At 31.8% G+C, this 16,579-nt stretch overlaps 2 protein-coding genes across 2 annotated transcripts; both read left to right on the forward strand.

Moving 5' to 3' along the window:
* Positions 1-6,019: 6,019 nt before the first annotated feature.
* Positions 6,020-9,801, forward strand: LOC103491871 (laccase-7). Its single transcript, XM_008451990.3, has 5 exons — positions 6,020-6,175; positions 7,011-7,162; positions 7,678-8,051; positions 8,136-9,104; positions 9,539-9,801. Exons 1-5 carry the CDS (start codon positions 6,077-6,079, stop codon positions 9,667-9,669), a joined length of 1,725 nt encoding a protein of 574 aa, XP_008450212.1. The 5' UTR covers positions 6,020-6,076; the 3' UTR covers positions 9,670-9,801.
* A 4,158-nt stretch (positions 9,802-13,959) lies between these two features.
* On the forward strand, positions 13,960-16,579 carry LOC103490917 (fructose-1,6-bisphosphatase, chloroplastic-like). The gene is made up of 4 exons (XM_008450669.3): positions 13,960-14,547; positions 15,406-15,630; positions 15,722-16,228; positions 16,373-16,579. The coding sequence occupies exons 1-4, from the start codon at positions 14,113-14,115 to the stop codon at positions 16,442-16,444; spliced, it is 1,239 nt and encodes a 412-aa protein (XP_008448891.1). The 5' UTR covers positions 13,960-14,112; the 3' UTR covers positions 16,445-16,579.

The following is a 16,579-nucleotide window of genomic DNA, read 5'->3' on the forward strand; positions in this document are numbered from 1 at the left end:
CGGCGGCGGCGAGCGGCGGTTAGGGTTTTGTTTTCTTTCTTTTCTCTTTTCTTTTCTCCTCTTTCTTTTTTTTTTTTTTTTTTGATTTTTCTTCCTTATGCACGGGACCCAAGGCTCCTTTATAATAAAAATCTCTTTTCTTTTCCTTTAATTAAATCAAAACCTACCATCTTCTCTCTCTCCAAATCTCACCAAAAATTCAACCAACCCACCTTTCAATTAACAATAATTCACCAAATAATTTCCCAAAAAAAAAAATACTTAATATCTAAACAAAATGGAAAATCTCAAACCTTAATTAATCACAAAAATCAAAATGATAAAGTTCTTCCCATAAATTTGAATTTTTCCATAACCATACTTAAATATTAATAGCAAATGAACAACAAAAAAATCGAATTTGTTGGGGCGTTACACCTGCATTAAAACAATTATATTGTTTATTTCCTATACATATTAAAACTTGTTATCATAATTAATCATGACAAATACCTGGAATGCACGGCTGATATAATAGTCGCAGAGGAAATGCCAATCCTCATCACGTCCAACCAATGTGTTTGGTGGGTTGGCACGAGCCTCCTACGGATCGCTGTACTTTTTGAAATGCCTATGACAGTCGGCCCGGAACTTTTTAAAAGTCGTGAGCATCTGATGCTCAACAAACCTGTTCATTGCTTGATCATTGAAATCAAGCACAAACAATCGCTACACATTACAAACATAACACATTAGATTGGTTAAAGTTAGATATGTTTCAAATGAAATCATAGTGCATTTAATTACCTGGAGGTCGTCCTTGACGACCTCAATGTATTCTCTCCCAACATCCGCCCACTTAAGACATCGGACGGGAAATGTCTTTCGCACGCACACGTCTATCACTTGGCTGAAGCGAACGGCGTGTGGAGAAATAGGCTTCTCCGCTCCAGGGGCGATCGTCATTGGAATGCGTCCATTTATTGCAACGATGCGCTCTAACTCCAAGAGTCGAGACTGCGCACGTCTCCTAGGAGTCGAAGTCGTTTGTTGAGAAGAAGACCCTGCTCAATAAATAGACAATAACATATAAAGTTAGAAAAAGAACATTAAATATTTGTAAGTTAAAATGAAGAAAATTCTTAGACTCACCCGTATTGTCGCCCACAGATGACGACCCTCCCGCAATGTTATCTAAATCATCCTCAAACTGGAGGAACATATTGTCCGTCTCCATAAAATTTGATCGTCGATATGACATAATGGCTATGGACAGAGAAAACAAACATTCAATAACCAAATACGAACACATAGCTATACTCAAGAGAACTTATTTCTAAGTTTCATCCAACCCTTATCCATCGTTTAAGTCCCTAAAACATAAATAGGTTTAATTAGAAATATATGTCTCTCGCTCTCTCACATCCATAACTTACTCCCCTGAATTTTCACTATTTTTCAATAACTAACTTCAAACTATAGAGGCTACCATAACTGCAAGATAGCCAACACAACCTAATTATTAACAACAAAATACTTCAACATCTTCGCATCCTAGAAACCCCTCCAAACTACAGAGGCTACCATAACTGCAGGATAGCCAACACAACCTAATTATTAACAACAAAATACTTCAAGCTATCCTACTATCACCTCTTGAAACCAGCAAATTCAAAACAAAAAGGCTACCATAACTGCAGTATAGCCAAAACAAATCTTAACACACATATTACATTCCCAATTCAATTTAACTATTAACTCTCCCCCCCCCCCCCCCCCCAAATTCAATTTAACTATTAACCCTCCCCTCCAATTTCAATTTTCAATTCAACTATAAATCTCCTCCCAATTCAATTTTAAATTTAACTATACATCCCCCCCCTCCCAATTCAATTTAACTATTAACCCCCCTCCCCTCCAATTTCAATTTTCAATTCAAATATAAACCCCCCTCCCAATTCAATTTTCAATTTAACAATAAACCCCCTCCCCCAATTCAACCCCCATTCAATTTTCACTTAACTATAAAATCCCTCCTCAATTCAATTTTCTAAATAACCCTAAACCATTCAAATTTCAATTCAACCACAAATTACACACACTCTATACAAAAATACATTTAACAAACAAAAATCTATTCCAAAAGAAAATCCTAAAATAATTTTCATCAAAAAAAACCCTAAAACATAAATTTAAACTAAATAAATTTTCATTTTCCAATTACCTAAAGTGGCAGACGGCGGCGAGGGACAACAGCGAGGGAGGGCGGCGGCGGAACAGCGGCGGAAGGGCAACGGAAATGGCGATGGCGCTCTCGGCTTCTCCTCTCTTCTCCTCTCTTTTCCTCTCTCGATTTCGGTTCTGTAAATTACAAAACTGAAACGATTTAAAAGGGGATTTCCCGACGCAGTGACGTGGCGTCGGGAAATCCCCCAAAATGCATTGGAAAAAGGAGAATTCCCGACGCTCATTAAACGGTTTTCCCGACGTTTAATGTGGCGTCGGGAAAACCCCCCTATTCCCGACGTTGCTCCCGATGCACTGTGCACGGCGTCGGGAATATATCGTTTTTTAAAATTAATTTATCCTTTTCTCAACGGATTCTTGCCGACGCCATCTGATGCGTCGAGAAAGAATGTTTTCCCGACGCGTTGTTGACGACGTCGGGAAAGCCCTTATTCCTGACGTTCTTTATGCCGACGTCCTTTTCGGCGTCGAGAATGCTCCATTTTCTTGTAGTGAGAGTGAGGGATCTATTTATAGTGTGGGGGGATTACCAACGGTCATATTCACAACGATTACAAATTAATTTTGTAAACAATCAAATGATCAAAAAATTAATTTTGTAACGTTTAACGGTCAAAAAATTAATTTGTAATAAACATTTCATAATTACTTACAAATTTTTCATCCAATAAAATGTAATTGTTTATACGGGATTTTGGGAGAAACGTAATTTGTGGAAATAAATTTTGTATATTGATTTATATAATATTATGGATACAATCTCTAGTATTTACTCATTTGATTCCTTCTCTTGAATACAAATGAAACTTAGAACTTCTTAATCTTCGATCTTCAAAAAGTTATGGTTACAAGTCTATTTGAACTTCAATCTTCTAGAATTCAAGGAAAGTTTAATCTTTCAAGTCTTCGATCTTTTAGAAGATAATGATCTCGAGGTTGGTAGAAACTTGTACGTCTTGAGAGCTTTTAGAAGTTTGTCTTTAATTCTTCATAGCTTCAATTCTTCCTTCAACCAAAGATCCCCAAGTGAATGACAAAGGTCTCTATTTACAGAGAAATTTCATGGGCTCTAGGTGGGTTTGGACCCATTTTCTTCTTAGGCTTGTGCTAGGGTCCATTTTCTTGGCAGACTTAGGCTTGAGCCCATTCGCTTGGTGGGCTCAAGCTCGGGCCCACTTGTTTGACGGGTTCGGGTCCATTATTTCTTTGGCCTAAAATCTCAAATATTTTGGTTGGACCTTTCAAATATTTCAAGAATGTTAGTAATATATAATTAAATTTACCTTGCCCAATAACTTAAACTTTTGGGTGAATTAATGGTTTAATATAGTACCCAAACTTAAAACTCTTTAACCTTATATCTTTTTTATAATAACGTACAAGGAAGAGTTTCTTGTGAGTGTGTTTTTTAACATGATTTCACACTCTAAGAATAAATAAATAATAGAATAATTTAGGGGTCTTTTCAAAAATATAAAAAAAAATGGCAAAGTATTTATACTGTATAGAACAATTCCGAAAATGGAAAAAGCTCAGAGACCCAACATGTAAAATACCTAAAATGCCCTGCCAACAATGCGCGTAACATATCTGGTAACGCGATTTGGTACACGATCGTTTAATTAATTAGGTTACACGATCGTTTAGATTTGGCAACCTCAAATCTAAACCTTTTTTTAAAAAAAATTTGGTATACGATCGTTTAGATTTTGGGTTCCAAATCTAAACGATTTTTTTTTCAAAATTTGGTATACGATCGTTTAGATTTGGCTACACGATCGTTTAGATTTGGAGTTCCAAATATAAACGATTTTTTTTCAATATTTGGTATAAACGATTTTTTTAATATTCTTTATACACAATATTTTGATTACCCTAATTTAAATGTATAACCAATTTTTTTAAGATTCTTATACACCATCAGATTTGGTTACCAAATTTAAACGTAAAAAAAGACAATACAATGCATGCCATGAATGAAAAAAAAAAAAGAAAGAGAAAGAAAGACATGCACGCATCTAAAAAAGAGAAAAAAAACAAGAAAGAGATAGAAAGAAATAGATTAGGTTACCCAAATCTAAAAACAAAAAAAAATGGAAGAAATCGCAGCTAATACAAAGGAAGACGATTAAAAAATTAAAGAGAGGAGAAAAGATGGAAGAACAAACCTAACAAACCTGAAATATTTAAATATTTCACTCATTTGTTATATTTAAGAAAGTTTCCCAATAATTTACGTGAAAACAGAATAAAGATTTAAATAGACACAAACAAAAAAAGAAATGTAGATAAAAGATTTCACAAAAATTATATTGTGAAGGGTACTGTTAATTAATAAATTTATTTTGAAAGATATTTTAAAATAATAATATTAAGCATCATGAAGAAGTCTTCTTTGTAAATAAAATATTTAATTAAGTGAATATTATTCACTGCCTAACTTAAAAAGAAAATTCTAAGAGGGTTTTGCTTCCAATTATTTATAAATGCTACAATATTAATTTTATATATGTAATGGCCGCCTCTTAGACTTATGTCTACACCAAGTTTTACATTATACATGTTTAAGAAAAAAAAATTTACATTTCACAAAATTTGAATTCAAACTATTTTAATTTATTTAATTAAAAATCGAATGAACTCGTGATTAATTAATTTAATGAAAAAAATTTGCAAACAGTTTTGTTATTTGAAATTATTTTCTAAATATCTTCAAAAGGATAGTTAATTTTGTTATAGTTATGGAATATAGTTCTATATATAACGTTTTTTTTAAAAAAAAATGAATTAATTATAAATTTAATTTAACTATTCTTAATAAATCAAAATCATGTTGTAAAAATACATCAACTAAAATTATATATTTGATAGTAAAGAGACTATAACAATATTTTAAAAATAATATAGATCTAAAACTACCATACTTCTTTACTTAGTTATGGAAAGCAAATATATGTATATTAATCTAACAATTATATAAATTTGAGTTTATGTATTGAATATAATGGAACCATAGGCTCTAGCGACAATATGGCTAATAATAATCATCTTAGTTTGTTATTATTAAATATCAATCCATATTTCTTTTAGAAAAAGCTAAGAGAGGTTTCATGTACCTTACACCAAATTGACAATAGTAAAAAAATAACACATTTTAGATTAAACGTGGGATCTTTAACATATAACTTCTCGGGATGACATTGATTTGAACAATCTCTCCCGACTACTTTTTAGATCAAATTCTTATTTGAATTATAAAATACTCTAAGAAGAAAATTTATTATTAAATAAGCATGAATTCAATTATACTGATTAAAAATTCAATATAATTAGAAAAACGTGTAAATAATAGATGATTAACACAAAAACTTACATATTAGTATAGTTTTATATAAGTACACACCCTTTAATATATTGAGACTAGAATCATAAATAGAATAAAATAGGAATACAATTTAAACCATTTCACAACTAATTTATCATAAAATTGTGGGAAGAAGACAACCATTTTAGTTAAGACCTTATGTTGGGTTACATGTTGGGGATTTGGTGGGATGTTTTTTTAATATATATTCAATATCCAACTCTAACTGGTTTTTCTGTTGAATAACGAAAAATTTGAGTAAAATTATGAAAATACAAAGGGCCACCATTTTCAATTCCAATGAGCTGAAAATTAAATATATTCATTTAATTATTTAATTAGGTAAAGCTTTTAGAACTCATCATCTTATTATTTAATTCTGAGTATCTCTATAAATATAAGACCAATTGTGTCAGTTTTCTTGTTCCATCTCTCTCTTTTCCAATCGTTGATCTATTTTTAAAGTTCTTCATTTTAATTATATTAATGGCTTCTTGTTTGGTTCTTCTTCTTCTTCTGTTTCTGGCCTCTTCTTCTTCTTCTTATACAATGGTTTCTGCTGCCATTGTTGAACATTCTTTCACTGTAAAACATCTTCATTCCTGTTTCTTTTTCTGTCTTTATTTTTTCATCTTTCTTCTTTCATTTCTTTTGTATTTTTTCTAAATAATAAATATATGCATACACCATATTAATTTTTATGCATTCATCATAATATACGAATATACGAATATTGCATGCAATAGACAAATATACGAATATTGCATGCATTAGACAAATCAAAATATTAAAAATACCTAGAATTAGAGTTTACTTTAAAAAGTATATAACTTCAAATTGGTTTGATTTTAATACATTTTTCTAATAAAAAACTATTCAAACTAGTAGCCTTTATGTTTTCTTCAAAATGATTAATTTTATACATACAAACATACCAATGATTAAGTTTGGTTAATTTGGTTTGGTTTGTTACTTTTTAAAATAAAGAGGTATATATAATTCATTATAACCCCACAATGGCATAAGCCATAAACTGTTTTTTCTTTAAAAAAAATGATGACCGTTCAAAATCTTCCCATTATTTGATATTTTGTAGTGTGAAAATTTATGTATTTGAGTCCAATAAATTTTAAATATTTAAAATATACCATAAGATTTTTTATTTTTGATTTCATAATGTCTATGACATAGTCAAATTTTAATTTTTGTATTTCGCTTGAGTGTCTAATTTTTTTTAGAAGGTTGAATATGTGAGATAAAGTTTAAAATCTAAGGCATATCCAACAAAAAAAAATTGAAGATGTATAAACATTTTTTAAAGTGAATGAAATGAATACGGGTAGACTAAACTTGATATTATGAACTTGTTTATTATTTTCATTTATTTGCTTAGAAAATTAATATTTTACTTTTCCCAAAGGTGGAAGATATGAGCGTTCGACGACTTTGTCGTGACCAAGTGATAACAGCGGTCAATGGTGAATATCCGGGTCCAACCATTCATGTTCAAGATGAGGATGTTCTCGTGGTCCATGTTACCAACAATTCCCCACATGATTTAACCATTCATTGGTAATTTCTCTCTTAAATACAATATTATATATGTTGAAAGATCCCAATAAATTTTGTTGTTTGTTATGACAAAAAGAAAATGATCAGTAGTTTGAAGTTATTTTTCAACTCTATATTTACATTGGTATATCTCCATTAATTACTTATATAGCCTTGTCATATTAATATAACTTTCAATTAATGCATCATAATTTGAAAACATATATATTAGTAAATTTAACTTTCTTTTCTTCTCTTCTTACCATTCCAAGCACAAAAAACATTCATATTTCAAATATATCCTTTTCTTTTCAAACAAATTGTAAAATCCTTAATTTTATCTCATTAGTTAAAACTTTTTCTTGAATCCAAATACAAATTAATGGTTAAAAACAAAGAGTTTGATGTTCTAAAAATACTTGATTTTAATTATTATATATTTTCATTTTGATCTAATATAATAATATAGTTTATAATCCTTATTTGAGGGACTAAACTTGTATGTAATTTAACAATGATCGCGAAATAATGCTTAGGCACGGAGTATTCCAGTTGCTAAGCGGCTGGGCAGATGGGCCGGAAAATATAACTCAATGTCCGATACGACCAGGTAAAAAGTACACATATAGATTCAAAATCAAAGGACAAGAAGGAACTCTGTGGTGGCATGCTCACTCGTCTTGGCTACGTGCCACCGTCCACGGCGCCCTTCTCATCCGACCCAAGTTTGATCTGCCACTACCGTACCCAACGCCATACAAGAAAATTCCAATATTGTTGGGAGAGTGGTGGAATGCCAACGTTGTCCAAGTTGAACAGGAAGGCCTCGCCACTGGTCGAGGTCCTAATGGCTCTGATGCCTACACCATTAATGGACACCCGGGAAATCTCTACCCTTGCTCCCAAAATCGTAAGTTAATTAATTCTCTATAATATTATTATAACAAATATTATTATATAAGAAATATCTTCTTGACTTTTTGTTGATATATAGAAACATATGAATTAAAAATGGTACGTGGAAAAACATATTTGCTTCAAGTAATCAACGTTGCACTCAATAACCAACTCTTCTTCAAGTTGGCCAATCACAAATTCACGGTCGTCGCCGTCGACGCAACCTACACCGACCCTTACATTACCGACGTCATCGTCCTAGCTCCGGGCCAAACCACCGACGTCCTCGTCAAAGCCAACCAACCCATCGGCTCATACTACATGGCGGCGCGCCCCTACGCCGATACACAACCCCAAATAGGCTTTCCGAACTCCATCACACGCGCGGTCGTAATCTACGACGGCGCATCACCCTCCACCACTCCAATAATGCCAACCCTCCCAGGTTTCAACGACACCCCAACAGCACACAAATTCTACACCAACATAACCGCTCTCGTTGGGGCCCGCCACTGGGTCCCAGTCCCTCGCCATGTGGATAATCACATGTTTGTGACGTTTGGTTTGAACTTGGCCTCGTGCGGGGCAGTTAACGGAAGCACGTGTGGTGGGCCGAACGGGCAGCGACTATCGGCAAGTATGAATAACGTGTCGTTTGTGATTCCAAACGACGCCGGATTGTCGATGTTGGAGGCGTATTTTCATAAGGTGGAGGGAGTTTATAGTAGAGATTTTCCGGATGAGCCGACGGTGAAATTTGATTATACGAATTCGAGTTTAGGATTGGATAATTCTTTGATATTTGCTCCAAAGGGGACGAAGGTGAAGAAATTGAAGTTTAATTCGACGGTGGAGATTGTTCTTCAGAACACAGCTTTTATTGCGAAGGAGAATCATCCAATGCATCTCCATGGATTTAATTTCCATGTTTTGGCTCAAGGATTTGGGAATTACGACCCGATTCGTGATCCCTATATGTTCAATTTTGTTAACCCTCAAATTCGGAACACTATCGCCGTCCCCGTCGGCGGCTGGGCAGTCATCCGATTCCAAGCCAACAATCCAGGTCATTATTTATCTATAATATTTTTATTCAGCCTTAGGAACAAACTTGAAAGTTTTGATAGAGATTGAGAATGTTTTGAAAGAACACATTTCGGTCCATTACCAAAAAGTTCTTAATAACTTTTCAATTCTTAAAACACCTTTTTATTGCTCTATTTCATTTTAGTCTATATTATTAATTTTATCTGTCGTCACATATGTTTTACTTTCTTTCATGAAAATTGTTATTATTATTTAATTAATTTAAAAAAAAATTCTTTAGTGATTAAATTTAGGATTTATCGAAAATAAGCTAATAAAATGAGATAGTTGGTTTATCGAAAGTTTAAACAAGGATTGAAATTCTTACGAAAGTTCACTTGATGATCATTAAAATGATATTTCAATATTATTTAAAATCTTATTTAAAGGAATTTGAGTGTATTGAATGCACAGGCGTTTGGTTGATGCACTGCCATCTGGACGTTCACTTACCGTGGGGATTAGCCATGGGTTTTGAGGTCGAAAATGGACCAACTCCGTCGACCAGGTTGCCTCCACCGCCGTCCGATCTTCCCAAATGCTAAGAATATTGTAATATCGTTGATAAAGTTCCTCCAAATTTGAAGACAATCAAGAGTTATATAATTGTTTCTTATAGTTGATGTTTTACCGTTTGAAGATGAATCACATGAGTATAAAATAATTGTTTCATTTTATATACATTCCTCAAATTTAGTTTGCATGGGTCAATAATGTATTATTTTAATTAAAGCAAACTATAGTTATTAAAACTATAACAAAAAATAAAAATAAATAAAATATTCGGTTCGAAATTGTTATAATTTTTTGAACTCATTTCATAGATTTGATGTATATTGTTTTCTTTTTTTAAAGTAAAACAATGTAAGATTAAAAATCGAACTCCAAACAATAAAGTTAGTGTGTTAATAACACTATGCTTTGATCGATTACTTTAAAATATGGTATTTTCAACAAAGATACACATGTTTAAGTTTAATTGATATTGAAATAACGATCAAACATTATTCCAAATTAAATAATGGAATGTGTGAACCATAGATTTGAATCTCTTACTGTTTTTGTGAGGAAAATATTTATAAATATAGCAAAAATTATGATTTTAGTATTTCATTATATTTTATAAATATTTTTATTTATTTTCTATTTTAAAAAAAATTGTGCCTTAAAAGTGCAAAGTGAATATCCAATCTAACATCTCAAAATTTTAACAAAACTACTAATATAATAATATTATAAAAATTTCAAGAGACTACATATTTTATTAAATTGAATAAATGAAATAAGAAAATATCAGAATCACAATCTCAATTAGAATGCTATATTAAAACTGGGTTTTAACTTTAAATTAAATTAAGTTGGTTAACAAGATTGACTTCCTGATGTTATTAAAAATGTTGTTTAATATTCAAACACAAAAGTTTTGATAATAATCATGTCTACAATTTGGATTAATATGAATTAAGAAAACAAAACATATAAATTCTTAATCTAGATTTTGGCTTTGACTTTGACTGTTGTTGTTGTTATCTTGAATTGTCCAACTAAACTAACAATCCATTATTCACCTCCTGCTAAAAAAACAATAAATTATAATACTAAAATCAAATAAAATTTCTATCCATTCTTTTTAAAAATTTAAGGGTGGATGAGAAAATAATACAATTTTTTCTTTTTATACTTTCCTATAAAAGGATGATATCCCACCTCAATTGACATAAAACTAATCTTAGAATTGAAGATCTATTTCTTCACATTACAACATTATAATTATAAAAAGAAATCATCTAGCCATGTATATATATTTCTTTTAATGGAATCTTTTTAAAAATATAAAAAACCGTCAAAATATTTACACCTTATAAAACAATTTCGAAAATGAAAAAAAACTAAAGGTCCACCATGTAAAATATCAAAAATATCCCGTCAACAGGGCGCCTAATATATTTGCGATCGTTTAGATTTGGTTATTGTTTAATACATGATCGTTTAGATATGACTACAACACATTCGTTTATAGATGGCTACAACGTGATCGTTTAGATATGGCTACAATTTCTATGCGATCGTTTAGATATGGGTACAATTTATCTTTTCAATTCCATCCTTTAATTTTTTTAAACGATTGTTTACTTTTTTTACACGATCGTTTACATTTGGCTACTTTAATCAAATGATTTTTTTCAAGATTTTTTATACACTATCTTTTATTTTTTTTCACAATCGTTTATGTTAATGATTTTTTTTTCAAGATTTTTATAGTAGAAGGAAGACGAATGCGAGTAAAAAAAGAAAGATAGAAGGGTAAATCTGGAATATTTAAAAAAGGATTAATTTTATGGACTTTGTTACAAAGGTAGTCTTGGTGGTTTTGGTGTTTTGTTACATTTACACAAATTTCCCTTTTCTAATCCCAATCTAGCTAAAAATGGGCTTTATTTCTATTTTAAGTTTTTGTATTTTCGTTTTTGAATAATTTTTAAAAAATTAACTAACTTTAACTTTAGGAATTATTTTGAAAGATAATTAGAAAAGAAAAAAAAAGGGGGGGAAATTAGGTATGAATTTTAAGGTCAAATTAAAAAAACAATAATAATTAAAACTTCATCAAACGCTTTTTAAGTTTGACAAATATTTAATTAGGAACTCATCAGGGGAGGAAAACCAAAAAAAAATAAATAATAATATATACATATATAATTTTTTAGTATAATAAATTGAGATGAACAGACGGTTAGCACAAACACAAACTATTATCTTTCATAAAACAAAGGGTAAACCAAACATCAAAATAAGAATATATCATCAAGACATTTTAGTATTTACTCCATCTTGGCCAACCAAAATTCTGCCGTCAAATTTGAAGGCAAATTTATTCCTACAATTACCTAAATTATGATGATGAACATTATTCATCACATTCTAATTCTCACCACATGCTTACATTTGACAACTACTTATCAAGTTTGGCACAATGCAAGTGTTTATTTTTTCTTTTGTTTCTTCTTCTTCTTCATATATATATATATATATATACACTCTTAATTTTAAAAATGAAAATAGTTATTAAACCTAGGCGTTAACAATTTTATTTAATCTTTTCAAAACTATTTCTTTTAGGAGACATGACAAATTGAACTATAGATCTCTTTCTTTTTTTTTTTTTTGGTCACAAATACATCTATATGTCACTAGCTTATTTAATTAATTTCAAATAGTTATTTAGATGTATTTTGGAAACTTTATTAAGAGATTGTGGTTGGTTTTTAAAGTTAATTTAATTAATTAAGTTAAATCTATCTATCCACTCAAAATAAATAAATAAATAAGGATCATTCCAATTATTTTTTATCTCTAATTTCACGCTATATACACGAGGTTGAAGAATCAAGTCATTAACTTTAAAAAGTCGATAATACAAATTTTATGTAGGTTAAACTTCTTCGTTTAAAGTTTAACCTTTTATCATTATTTAATTTGTATATTTTAAAATCGTAAATAAACTTAAACTTTTTTTCTTTTTTTACATGCCTGCCCAATTTTTCATTTTACATCATCAATCTTAAAAATAATAACAATAATTAAAAAAAAAAGTACTACAAAAAAAAGTGTCACATTTCTTCTTCTTCTTTTTTCCTAACAAGAAATTTGAAACAGTCTAATTTCTTATACTTATAGCAGTTAGAAGTTAAAACAAATGAGTTTATGTTTAAATGGGTGGTGTGAGACTTTAATACATTATTGTTAATTAACTGTCTAATTATATTAGGGTTAGCAAAGTAACTAACTAGCAATACATGTCAATATATAAACTAAAGAGCAGCGCTGCTCTCCCTGTTTCCTTTTATGTAAATTCGAAAACCATTTCCTGAATTTTCCAGTGACCTGCAAAATTAAAGCAACACTAATTGTTTTATTTTACACCCCATAATTTCTCCTCTCCCAATCTCTATAAATCTATGTTTATTTTTCTTCTCTTAAGTCTCACTTAATCTCTATTATAATAATAATTCTCTCTTTAATTCTTTGTTACTTCTTTGGCTCTTCTCCTCCTCCTTCTTCAATGGCTTCTGCTGTGGGGAAATGCGTCGGGAGAGGATCTTCCGACGCCTTGTGTATGGTTCAATTGCAAAATCAATTGTCAATAAAATAATTAACTAATCTACCTTATAATAACTACGAGATCCCTTTGTTTTTTTTTTCAACGTGAGAATATTCTTAAAGAAAAATTTTGTCTTTATAAAATAGCAATGAACCTTACGGTAATATATTACTCGCACACTATCTTTTAAATACACCACTGTTGCAAACATAAATAAAAATAGTATGAAAAAAGTTTCATAGTATTGAATCCTATAGCTAGAAATTTTCTCCCCTAATATATGAGACTATTTTCTTTTATGTATATTTAGGAGTAAAAATGTAGCTACTTTTACGCATTTTACTCTCATTTCACGTACAAAAAATTTGAATTAAAAATTTTCACAAAAAAATATAAAGAATTTGTCACGTGACAAATTATGATTAGACAATTTAACGTATACACAAAGATATGCACAAGATGATGTACCTAAATACATGTAGAAGGTGTTCATGAAATGCACCTAAGTAGTTGTTGAAGGTCTTCAAAGCTTCTAAGTTTCAATTTGAGATTTAGATTATAAACCTTGAAATTACTAATGCATTCTTAGGTTAATTGAGTTATAGCCTCGTGGTGATATTTTGTTAAAAGTAGAAATAATTGGGCTTGAAGAGGCCCAACAAAGCCCAAACAAGAAAAGGAATCTAAAAGCGGATCAATCTTGCATTGGACTCTAGAGGAAGGATCATCACAGAAAAGAGCGAGATAAAGTGGGTCCCAAATTCGCCGAAACGGTTGCGAACCTCACAAATCCCCTCAACACTCAAAAACTATGTAACTAAATCAATCACAAAGAGAGGAGAGCACGAACAGCAACAACAACTAAAAACAAGAAGATTCCTCTTCAATGGCTTCAGCCGCAGCGACGCCGTCGCCTTGCCATGTTTCTTCACCAGTAATCTCTCGTTCTCTCTCTCGCCTCTCTCCATTCCACCTCTCCCTCTCATCCGCCGTCCATCCCCCTTGCCGCGGAAACAGAAGGCACGGTGGCAGCACTGTTTCTTCTACCATCCGGTGCGCGGCCGTCGGAGCTGCCAAAGAAGCGGAAACGAAAAGGAAAGGCACGTTTCAGATCGAGACGTTGACGAATTGGTTGCTGAAGCAGGAACAGGCCGGAGTGATTGACGCGGAATTGACTATTGTGCTTTCGAGCATTTCGATGGCGTGTAAGCAAATCGCATCGCTGGTGCAGAGGGCGAGTATTTCCAACTTGACCGGAGTTCAGGGAGCCGTCAATGTTCAGGGAGAGGACCAGAAAAAGCTCGATGTCGTCTCCAACGAGGTTCGTTAGTTTAGTTCCTACTTATCTACTACAATAACTAGAAATATAAAAAATTAACAAACATCTAATTTATGTGTTTATATAATTCCTCAGTATCCTTTATATATATATATTAGTAACTACTGGAGAAAATCTAAAAGAAGTAGGATTTACTTCTTTGGGTGTAAGACATGAAAATTTAAATTCTAGATTATAAAAATTCGTGATATAAGACCTTAAATTAGCAAAAACTAACCATCTTATTGTTATTATTTAGTTGATAAAATATTGAGTACATGAACCAATGTAACCTCTATCTTGATATAGCTGAAAGAGGTTCGTTTTATTAAAAATATTAATTATATTAGTTAAATTACGGTGAGTTGATGAATTGATATTGATAGGTATTTCATTTAATATCTTTTGAAATGTTTTTCATAAAATGCTCTATTAGAGCATGACGTAAACTTGTAGATTATAAAAATTACTCTTGAATTTTTTCATTTACTTAAAAAAGGTTCTAATATTTTTAAAATTTGCAATATTACTTTTAATTTTTATTAAGTTCTCAAAAATATCTTTGAGGTAGAAGTTTTTTATAGTTTGAACTGTAATTGAGATTTGAAATAGTGTAGTAGGTGATGTAGGATGAAGATTTGAAATGGTGTAGTAAGTGATAAAGAACAAAAATTTAAATCATCATGTAGTTTTAAGTTATCTCCACACAACTCTAAGTTTCAATTTAGGTTGAAAATTCTAAACAATTTATGAAATGTTTATAAAGATTAAAGAATAATGTTGGAGAGGAATTTTGAAAAAAAATGCAATATAAATTGAGTTTAGAAGTTCTAATACAACAAGACTCATACATTGCAATAGGTGTTTTCCAATTGCTTGAGATCAAGCGGGCGAACGGGGATTATAGCATCGGAGGAAGAAGATGTGCCAGTGGCCGTAGAGGAGAGCTACTCCGGCAACTACATCGTCGTTTTCGACCCCCTCGATGGCTCCTCCAATATCGACGCCGCCGTCTCCACCGGCTCCATCTTTGGCATCTACAGCCCAAACGATGAGTGCTTGGCTGACATCGGCGACGATTCCACTGTAAGCCAATCCTCATTCTCTTTCCCGCAACTTCCCCTCCCAAAAAAATGAGCCATCACAACTAACTGTTTGATGAAATGCCGAAGAGCAGCTAGGCACAATAGAACAAAGATGCGTTGTGAATGTGTGCCAACCAGGAAGCAACCTTCTCGCCGCCGGCTATTGCATGTACTCGAGCTCCATAATCTTCGTGCTCACCATAGGACAAGGCGTTTTTGCGTTTACTTTAGACCCAATGTATGGAGAATTTGTATTAACACAAGAGGACATCAAAATTCCCAAGGCTGGGAAGATTTATGCCTTTAATGAAGGGAATTATCAATTGTGGGATGACAAGTTGAAAAAGTACATTGATGATTTGAAGGATCCAGGCCCGAGTGGGAAGCCATATTCTGCTAGATATATTGGTAGTTTGGTGGGTGATTTCCATAGAACCTTACTTTATGGTGGAATTTATGGGTACCCCAGAGACAAGAAGAGCAAGAATGGGAAACTGAGGCTCTTGTACGAGTGTGCACCGATGAGTTTCATAGTGGAACAAGCTGGAGGCAAAGGCTCAGATGGCCATCAAAGAATTCTTGACATACAGCCAACAGAGGTTAGTTTGTCTAATCCATTGCTTGATCTATTATTTATTTATTTATTTGGTCTAATAGTGATTTAACAGAGAGTTAAATGGGAATTGTGATCTGGGTTTGATTCGAGTTTGTTATTTTCATTTGCTTTTGTGTTGTTTGAATAGATCCATCAACGTGTGCCTCTGTATATTGGAAGTGTGGAAGAAGTGGAGAAAGTGGAGAAGTATTTAGCTTGATTGATAAATGTGGGAAGACAAGGTAATGGGATTTTGGTTGATTGGGGATGAAGAAAAAAGGTATATCAGTTGTATTCTATTCTTGTAAAGTTTATTTCAGTGCTGAATAAAACATTTGAAGTTTTGTGTAGTTTA

This window comes from Cucumis melo, chromosome 8 (assembly GCF_025177605.1).
Source record: "Cucumis melo cultivar AY chromosome 8, USDA_Cmelo_AY_1.0, whole genome shotgun sequence".
Lineage (NCBI taxonomy): Eukaryota > Viridiplantae > Streptophyta > Magnoliopsida > Cucurbitales > Cucurbitaceae > Cucumis > Cucumis melo.

Coding starts and splice junctions, on each gene's coding strand:
- LOC103491871 (XM_008451990.3), top strand. CDS start 6,077: ATGGCTTCTTGTTTGGTTCTTCTTCTTCTTCTGTTTCTGGCCTCTTCT. Junction 7,163..7,677: donor CATGATTTAACCATTCATTG/GTAATTTCTCTC, acceptor AATAATGCTTAG/GCACGGAGTATTCCAGTTGC. Junction 9,105..9,538: donor ATTCCAAGCCAACAATCCAG/GTCATTATTTAT, acceptor TTGAATGCACAG/GCGTTTGGTTGATGCACTGC.
- LOC103490917 (XM_008450669.3), top strand. CDS start 14,113: ATGGCTTCAGCCGCAGCGACGCCGTCGCCTTGCCATGTTTCTTCACCA. Junction 14,548..15,405: donor TCGATGTCGTCTCCAACGAG/GTTCGTTAGTTT, acceptor ACATTGCAATAG/GTGTTTTCCAATTGCTTGAG. Junction 15,631..15,721: donor ACATCGGCGACGATTCCACT/GTAAGCCAATCC, acceptor GCCGAAGAGCAG/CTAGGCACAATAGAACAAAG.